We start from the raw sequence: 10,349 nt of genomic DNA, 5'->3' as shown, positions 1-10,349 counted from the left end.
ATTACCTTGGTAACCAGAGTGGCTCGGTACGTGGCCAGGGCTTTCAGGTACTCTTTCTTCGCCGCCTCTGTTTTCCTCTTGTAGCCCTGCGAGAGAGAGACAAACAGCAACAGAGCAATGGTAAGTGACAAGGCACTAAGCTAGGCTAAGCATTTTAAATGACATTTTGGTAATTTAGCAGACACATATGAACAAATACTCTAGTATATACTATGATATAAATACTATAGTATTCACTGTAGTGTTTTTGCGGACTTTCCTGTAGTACTCATTCTAGTATTTACTGTAGTATAAATACTATAGTAAAATAAAACTGTAGTATATACTATATTATACAACGGGTGGGTCTAATCCTAAACGCTGACTGGTTAAAACCGCATTCCAGCCGGTGTCTATTCCACCAGTTACCACCGGCTAAATCTATGATGTTAAAATGCCTATTTATTCTGTTCCATTTGACTGCGCAATCCACTGTCTCATCAGAACAGCCAGGTACTTTATAAACTTGATCTCCACTATAAAAAGCATCTGGAAATGATCTCACATTTCTTTCAGACTAACATTTAGTTTTCAACAGCGATTTGTATTGGCTAGCTACCAAGCAAGGGATACGAACGTTGCAAGCCAGTATGGCAATGGAACATTTAGAACGAACGACTGGGTCGCGTCCATAAATACAGAACAAAAAGTCTGAACGACTGGGTCTCTAGCAACTGAACCGGTAGAACGAACGAACACCCGGCTTGGGTAGCAACTAGAGGTCGACCGATTATGATTTTTCAATGCCGATACCGATACGATTATTGGAGGACCAAAAAAAAGCTGAGGCCAATTTTTTAAATTTTTTAATTAATTCATTTGTAATAATGACAATTACAACAACACTGACTGAACACTTTTATTTGAACTTAATATAATACATCAATCAAATCAATTTAGCCTCAAATAAATAATGAAACATGTTCAATTTGGTTTAAATAATGCAAAAACAAAGTGTTGGAGAAGAAAGTAAAAGTGCAATATGTGCCATGTAAAAAAGCTAACGTTTAAGTTCCTTGCTCTGAACATATGAAAGCTGGTGGTTCCTTTMAACAGGAATCTTCAATATTCCCAGGTAAGACGTTTTAGGTTGAGGTTATTATAGGAATTATAGGACTATTTCTCTCTATACCATTTGTATTTCATATACCTTTGACTATTGGATGTTCTTATAGGCACTTTAGTATTGCCAGTGTAACAGTATAGCCTCCGTCCCTCTCCTCGCCCCTACCTGGGCTCGAACAAGGAACACATCGACAACAGCCAGCCTCGAAGCATCGTTACCCATCGCTCCACAAAAGCAGCGGGGAAAAGCAAGGGGAACAACTACTCCAAGTCTCAGAGCGAGTGACGTCACCGATTGAAACGCTATTAGCACGCACCCCGCTAACTAGCTAGCCATTTCACATCAGTTACACACCAGCCTAATCTCGGGAGTTGATAGGCTTGTAGTCATAAACAGCTCAATGCTTGAAGCATTGCAAAGAGCTGCTGGCAAAACGCACAAAAGTGCTGTTTGAATGAATGCGTACGAGCCTGCTGCTGCCTACCATCGCTCAGTTAGACTGCTGTATCAAATATCAAATCATAGACTTAATTATAACATAATAACACACAGAAATACGAGCCTTTGGTCATTAATATGGTCGAATCCGGAAACTATCATTTCGAAAACAAAACGTTTATTCTTTCAGTGAAATACGGAACTGTTCCGTATTTCATCTAACGGGTGGCATCCATAAGTCTAAATATTGCTGTTACATTGCACAACCTTCAATGTTATTTTCGCAAATGCGCTTTTGTTAAATCATCCCCCGTTTGTTAGGAAGAAATAGTCTTCACACAGTTTGCAACGAGTCAGGCGGCCCAAACTGCTACATATACCCTGACTCTGTTACAAGAGAAGTGACACAATTTCCCTAGTTAAAATAAATTCATGTTAGCAGGCAATATTAACTAAATATGCAGGTTTAAAAATATATACTTGTGTATTGATTTTAAGAAAGGGATCAATGTTTATGGTTAGGTACACGTTGGAGCAACGACAGTCTTTTTTCGCGAATGCACACCGTATCGATTATATGCAACGCAGGACACGCTAGATAAACTAGTAATATCATCAACCATGTATAGTTAACTAGTGATTATGATTGATTGATTGATTGTTTTTTATAAGATAAGTTTAATGCTAGCTAGCAACTTACCTTKGCTTCTYACTGCATTTGCGTAACAGGCAGGCTCCTCGTGGAGTGCAATGTAAGGCAGGTGGTTAGAGCGTTGGACTAGKTAACCGTAAGGTTGCAAGATTGAATCCCCGAGCTTCTGTCGTTCTGCCCCTGAACAAGGCAGTTAACCCACCGTTCCTAGGCCGTCATTGAMAATAAGAATGTGTTCTTAACTGACTTGCCTAGTTAAATAAAGGTGTAAAAAAAAAAATCGGTGTCCAAAAATGTTATGAAAACTTGAAATCGGCCCTAATTATTCGGCCATTCCGATTAATCGCTCAACCTCTAGTAGCAACCCTAGAAATGTTATGAATAAATTCATCAAAATTACGTTTTTAATGAAAATTTGTCAATCATTATTTGAATAGGTTGGTAACCCGTTCTACAAARGTGATAATGCCCTCAAAGACAGTGTTTGGATGGTTGGCATGGTTTGCCGTCCCTCGGCTTCTTCTCGGACCTAACAACACCCGTGTCAATATATCCTCCATACACTCCATACACATTTGCACACACTGTACATAGATTTTTCTATTGTGTTATTGACTGTACGTTTGTTCATCCCATGTGTAACTCTGTGTTGTTGTTATGGTTGCACTGTTTTGCTCTATCTTGGCCAGGTCGCAGTTGTAAATGAGAATTTGTTCTCAACTGGCCTACCTGGTTAAATAAAGGTGAAATATATATATATTTTTTTTAAATAAAAACCGTCTTCTTGGGCATTATCACTTAAGTATTTACTATAGTGTTTTGCAGATGAATGTAGTATTTACTATAGTGTTTTGCAGATGAATGTAGTATTTACTATAGTGTTTTGCAGATTAAATGTAAGTATTTACTTATAGTGTTTTGCAGATGAAATGTAGTATTTACTATAGGTTTTGCAGATGAATGTAGTATTACTATAGTGTTTTGCAGATTAATGTAGTATTTACTATAGTGTTTTGCAGATGAATGTAGTATTGTACTATAGTGGTTTTGGCAGATTAATTAATGTAGTATTTACTATAGTGTTTTGCAGATTCATGTAGTATTTACTATAGTGTTTTGCAGATTCATGTAGTATTTACTTAGTGTTTTGCAGATTATGTAGTATTACTACAGTGTTTTTCAGATTAATGTAGTATTTACTATAGTGTTTTTTGCAGATTAATGTAGTATTTACTATAGTGTTTTTCAGATTAATGCTGTATTTACTATAGTGTTTTTGCAGATTAATGCTGTATTTACTATACGTGTTTTTTGCAGATTAATGTAGTATTTACCTAATCTGTGTTTTATCAGATATGTAGTATTTACTAGCAGTGTTTTTTCAGATTAATGTAGTATTTACTATAGTGTTTTGCAGATTAATATAGTATCTACTATAGTGTTTTTTTGCATGATTCATTGTTTTTTAGTGTATTTTACTATAGTGTTTTTGCAGATTAATGTGTATTTACAATAGTGTTTTTGCAGATTAATATAATATTTACTATAGTGTTTTTGCAGATTTATATTTATTTACAATAGTGTTTTTTTCAGATTAATGTAGTATTTACTATAGTGTTTTTGCAGATTAATGATAGTTATTTACTATAGTGTTTTTTCAGATTAAATAATTATTACCTATAGTGTTTTTTGCAGATTAATGTAGTATTTATTATAGTGTTTTTTCAGATTAATGTAGTATTTACTATAGTGTTGTTGTATTATTATCTTTGACATGGAGGTTTTCTCTTTCAGGAAACCTACTGGAGAAACGCGAAAAGAGCATAACCTGTAGATAAGCAAGACTGCAGTCTGAACAGACAGTTCAGAGCTTCTACACTTCTCTATAACCTGTAGGGAACACAATATATGGTCTATACTTGGCATATAGGTTTCTAATTTATAGATGTCACAAATTGGGATATGGGGGAGGGGGATGGGAAGTTTATATGTAAATGATATGCTCTAGTATTTACTAYAGTTAAACGTGTTTTTGTGGACATTATTGTAGTGTTTACGACAGTTGTTACTACAGTTGTTTTTCCCCCCAGATAATACTGTAGTATTTACTATACTATTCTAAAGAATACTACACCATTTTATAGTAAGTACTATACATGATTAAGTGATACTACAGTGTGTAGTATAGTATTCTGCAGTATACTACGGTTTACTATAGAATTCTATAGTAAGCACTGCAGTATTGTATAGTAAAATGTAGTATTTTTTTAATGTGTTAGACTAAAATCACTCYGTTTTCTTGTTGTAGCCCTGCGAGAGACAAACAGAAACAAAGCAGTGGTCTGTTTTTTACATTATTTAGAAAATGCTCTTTTTGAGGCTAGGCTAGGCATTTTACATACATTTCTATCATTTAGCAGACACTCTTTTTAAGTACAGTGCTAAAAGCCCTGGGGTCCTGTTCAGGAGGGTGTTATAGAACTTTCAGATAGAAATGTATAATGTAGAACAGAAATGATTGTCTGTCAGGTTGAATGGAGGATTTTGTCTGCAACATTCTGAACGTTTCACCACACTGAATTCAACTCTGGTCTCTATTCCTTCCCAACCTAGACACAATATTTGACTCAATGATGCATATAGTATCAATACCATGTGAACCACTGGAAAAATAAACATCTCATTCAGATTGTGTTGGTTTTCCCACAGTGATCGAACATGTCTGAAGAGAATGTGCAGTTGAGGAAGAGAGGGAGGAGGAGAGGGATAACAGGAGGAGACGTGGCGTTTAGAGAGAGAGGGGTGTGATGAAATAAAGGTAGAAAACACTATTTGCCACTCTGCATTTCGCTACACCGTTTTTACCTCCATGGAAGCAACACATCGCTAAATTAGAGTTGATGTCCCATCAAAGCATCTAGACGAGACAAACATTCCAAACAGCATTAGGAATGGACATCCGCCGAACAAACCTCAAATGATACACGTTCAGAAGGGGAATTCAAGTTAATATAATAGCGTGCCAGTCATSTGGGGTTGCCAGCGTTTGCCGAGGCTGRGACTGAGGCCCCCGTTCCTTTTTGATGGTAAGAAAACAAGAGTCCGTCCTTAAATGGATGAAAAATCCCTTGCCTACGTCCCAAACGGCACCCTATTTACTAAATAGTGCATTACTTTTAAGTATAGTAGTGCACTGTGTAGGTAATAAGTTGGCTTTTGGGATGCACATTCCCGCTCTTGGATTCTCTAGGGAGTCCTTCTACAAAATAGACTGCATGAGCAGAGAGAGGATAATTAAAGTTCTCTTCATAGAGTTCTTATAGACAGGTCGTTCTTTGATAGAGATGGGTCAGAATTACCATTAGGCATTCATACGTTGCAAATGCACACAGACAAGCTAGCAACGAACACATGGGTGCGCTCACATCTGAAAGACACAGACACACACGGTGGATAAGACACACACACACACACACACACACACACACACACACACACACACACACACACACACACACACACACACACACACACACACACACACACACCACACACACACACACACACACACACACACACACACACACCACACACACGCACACACACACACACACGCACACACACACACACACGCACACACACACACACACACAAATGCACACTTGCACTGCAGCCTTCTATAGGGGGAGTAAAGAGGCTTTGCCGCAAGAACTGATGTTTATCGCTCCCATCTCAATCATATATCTGCATTATTCTATTCTCTCCCTCTAATGGCATGAATGTCAAAATAGAGCGAATGAGGGAGGGAGGGAGTGACCATATATATGGTGATGTGTCATCCTTGTCTGCTTTGTTTCCACATGGCATATATTCATATCGAAGTCTGTTAATATATACAAAAACATCTGGACATATATCTTAATCCTAGAAACAAAAAAATTGAACAGACTGTGATGATATTTCTGGTTGGAAGTTGCAACCTTAGCTCCTCAGCCCTTAAATAATGATAGAGCCGGCGTCTGCTTATTTAACGCACCCCTAAGTACACCCAGCAGCTTTCATTTCAAATTCATTTAACACAGCTAATGATCGTCCGACACGGATACTTTTAAATAAATACCATGCCTAAGGATTCTCTAATTATTCCAAAGTGAGTGCATTTATTAGCGATTGAAGCCGTCAGAGGCTGCAGGTCGGGTGAATTAGAAATAACAAAGCTTCAAGGGAAGCATATGCCACGGTCGTAATCCTGACACGGGGGGGTGTCCCGCAATAATTAGCTGGTAATTGTACCTTAATGAAATCTTCTTGTTTGATAACCAGTTAATTATAGGAGACAATAACTCCTGAACCCTTGCCGACACCAACTGAGTGATTCCCCCACAATCTCCCCCATCTCCCCACAAAGAAGATGGAGAGAGACAGAGAAGGGATTAGACAGAGGGAGAGATAGGGGAGAGACAGAGAAGAGCTAGACGGAGGGAGAGATAGGGAGAGACAGAGAAGAGCTAGACGGAGGGAGAGATAGGGAGAGACAGAGAAGGGATAGACAGAGGGAGAGATAGGGAGAGACAGAGAGGGATAGACAGAGGGAGAGATAGGGAGAGACAGAGAAGGATAGACAGAGGGAGAGTTAGGGGAGAAGAGAAGAGATAGACGGGGAAGAGATAGGGAGAGACAGAGAAGGGATAGATGGAGGGAGAGATAGGGAGACAGAGAGGGATAGACGAGAGGAGAGACAGAGAAGGGATAGACGAAGGGAGAGAGAGAGGGAGAGACAGAGAAGAGATAGACGGAGGGAGAGTTAGAGGAGACAGAGAAGAGATAGACGGAGGAAGAGATAGGGAGAGACAGAGAAGGGATAGACGGATGGAGAGATAGGGAGAGACAGAGAATAGATAGACGGAGGGAGAGTTAGGGAGAGACAGAGAAGAGATAGACGGAGGAAGAGATAGGGAGAGACAGAGAAGGGATAGACGGAGGAGAAGATAGGAGAGACAGAGATAGATAGATGGAGGAAGAGATAGGGAGAGACAGAGAACGGGATAGACGAAGGGAGAGAGATAAGTGATAGACGGAGAGGTAGGGAGCAGACAGAGGGATAGACAGAGGGAGAGACAGAGAAGGGATAGACGGAGGGAGAGATTAGGGAGAGACAGAGAGGATAGACAGAGGGAGGACAGAGAAGGGATAGACGGAGGGAGAGACAGAGAAGAGATAGACGGAGGGAGAGATAGGGAGAGACAGAGAATGGATAGACGGAGGGAGAGATAGGGATGGACAGAGAAGAGATAGACGGAGGGAGAGTTAGGGAGAGAACAACGAAGAGATAGACGGAGGAAGAGATAGGGGGAGACAGACAAAGGGATAGACGAGGGAGAGACAGAGAAGGGATAGACTGAGGGAGGGAGAGGGAGAGACAGAGAAGGGATAGATAGGAGAAGACAGAGAAGGGATGACGGAGGGAGAGTAGGGAGAGACAGAGAAGGGATAGATGGGGGAGAGAGAGGGAGAGACAGAGAAGGGTAGACGAAGGGAGAGACAGAGAAGGGATAGCGAGGAGAGAGATGCGAGAAGGTTGGGGGAGGAGGGAAAAGGAGAGGGAGAGGGAGAGAGGGATAGAGAGGGAGAGATTAGGGACGAGACGAGAAAGGGATAGACAGAGCGAGGGAGAGGTTGGGGAGTGGACGGGAGGAAAAGGAGCAGGAGACGAATGGATAGTACGGAAGGGAGAGATAGGGAGAGACAAGAAGATAGACGATCGGAGATAAGAGAAGACAGGAAGGGGATGAGTCGAAGGAGAAGAGGAAGGCAGAGAAGGGATAGATGGTAGGGGAGATAGAGAGAACAGAGAGGAGATAGACGGGGGAGAGATAGAGAGAGACAAAGTAGCCGAGAAGAGAAGGGATCTGAGACGGAAGGGAGTGGAGAATGAAGAGGCAAGAGAGTTGAGCGGAGAAAGAGAGATAAGGAGAGACAGCAGAAGGATAGATCGAGCAGAGATAGAGAGACAGAGAAGGGATAGAACGAATCGGGCAGAGGAGAGACAGAGAAGGGATAAGGATGCAGGGAGACGCAGAGAAAGGGAGAGACCGGAAGGGTAGACGATAGGGGAGAGACACGAGAAGGATAGATAGACAGGAGGGGAGAGATGAGGGACGAGATCATAGCAGAGGAGAGGAGAGGAGACAAAAGGTAGACGGAGGGAGAGATAGGGAGAGACAGAGAAGGGATTAGATGGGGGGAGAGAGAGGGAGAGACAGAGAAGGGATAGACGAAGGGAGAGACAGAGAAGGGATAGACTGAGGGGAGAGTTCGAGAGGTTTGGGGGGAGGAGGGAAAAGGGAGAGGGAGAGGGAGAGGAAGGGATAGACGGAGGGGAGATAGTGGCGAGACAGAGAAGGGATATGATCAGAGCGAGAGAGAGGTTGGGGAGGGAGGGAGAAGGAGAAGGGAGAGAATGGATAGACGTTGAGGAGAGATAGGGAGAGACAGAAGAAGGGATAGACGGAGGGAGAGGATAGAGAGAGACAGAGCGGGATAGGATGGAGGCGAGAGGATAGGAGAGAGACAGCGAAGGGATAGACGGCGGGACGATAGACGAGACAAGAACGGGATCAGACCAGATGGGAGAGCTATGGAGAAGGTTGGGCGGTGGAAGGAGGGAGAAAGAAGAGGGAGAGACAGAGAAGGGATAAATGGAGGGAGAGATTAGGGAGAGGATGGTAGAAAGGAGAAAGAAAGAGAGGGAGAGGGGAAAAGAGAGGGGAAAGGGGTAGGCAGGGAGAAGGGGAAAGGAAAGAGAGAGCTATGAAGGAGGTAGGCCGGCGGGAGCGGAGCAGGAGAATAGGATGGAAAAAGAGAGGAAGAAGGGGGATTGAAGGAGTAGAGGCGATTAAGAAATAGTTAAAACGAAGAGAGCGGAGAAAAAAGATGAAGAGAGAGATGCCAGAAGAGGGAGTAAGAGATATACGAGAAGGGTTTTGGCTCAATAAGCTTGTCTTTTGTGCCCTGTGTTTCTGTCTCTCTCATGAGCTTTCACGGAAGCACACCTACAACAATCACAGACTATCATTAAATAAAGCTAAGCACTTCCTTTCCCTTTTAACTGTTTTTCTTCCTTTATAGTCGTAAAACTGGGGAATTGATTCTGAATCTGAACAACAAAACCAAGAACTTTCTTTTTCTTTTGGGGGGGCTGGAACACATATTCACCTTGAGGAATAACCAAAGACAAATTCACTCGAATTGATCTTAGACAGCACAAGCAGAGAGCACTCAGGGGAATGAAATACTCTATTGAGTAAAATCAAAGTTTCCGATGAGGTCTACGACATAATAAACACATGAAAAAATGCCTCTAATATGCTATGCACAGCTTGGCGATACAATAAGTCCATGTAGTACTAAAATTATAAAGTGAATGAGCTCACAGAATAAGAAGTTTATGATGTTTGATAAATCTGATACTAAAATGGATTCAGTTGCCTGCTATCTTATCATCTTCAACTTGGGTATTGCTTGGTTTTTCTAACCACAGGTAATTGGAAACAGAGGGAATTAATTTGTGTAAAACAAATTATGTCTGTGGCAGGGAATATTGGTTTACATTCTAGTTGTTGCTGGCTCCAGAAGGGTCTGGTGATATACGAAAAGGACACAGTCAAACAGTTGCAAGACCACGGTCAGTAAAGAAACAGCAATTCATCAGGTTATGAAAAGTCGGCGAGGGAGATTGTTTTTAACATTTTTCAGGCCATTGTCTGTATAGAAATAGGAAGTCTTTTCCAAGCCTCATTCTTAAGGCCTTCGCAATATGGTGGCTTTATTTGATAATATTGTTTGCTGATCGAAGAAAGTGTTTTCATAGAATTTATGGTGTCACGCAACAGGAAGAAGCGCTTCCTCCCCTTTATAATCTCTTGTATGTGTAATCATCCACCTTTGCATCATGATGATCTTATCCATCATCTTCAGATTTATGATTTGTGCGATTTGTGGGGCTAAAGAGCGTGATTTTAACACAGACGGAGCAGCACCGCCAAGTTGAGTACATGAATTAAGTATACATGGACATGCATCATAAACCTGTTATATTCTTTTCCAACCACCATTCAGACGGAGAGTTTTTCTCCCTCTTTCTCCTCTCTTCTC

General features: G+C 41.3%; 1 protein-coding gene across 1 annotated transcript in view; it reads right to left on the bottom strand.

The window, feature by feature from the left end:
- LOC111970757 (TOX high mobility group box family member 2-like) overlaps positions 1-10,349 on the bottom strand; it is a 190,648-nt gene that overhangs the window by 10,481 nt on the left and 169,818 nt on the right. Inside the window, exon 6 of the mRNA XM_070445845.1 lies at positions 6-86. Within this exon, the coding sequence (XP_070301946.1) occupies positions 6-86 (81 nt within the window). The remainder of the gene's footprint in view (positions 1-5; positions 87-10,349) is intronic.

The sequence above is a fragment of the Salvelinus sp. IW2-2015 genome, linkage group LG11, assembly GCF_002910315.2.
Source record: "Salvelinus sp. IW2-2015 linkage group LG11, ASM291031v2, whole genome shotgun sequence".
In the NCBI taxonomy this organism is placed as follows: Eukaryota; Metazoa; Chordata; class Actinopteri; order Salmoniformes; family Salmonidae; genus Salvelinus; species Salvelinus sp. IW2-2015.
Note: the sequence above shows the minus strand (reverse complement) of the source record. Positions and strands in the feature narration are given on the sequence as shown.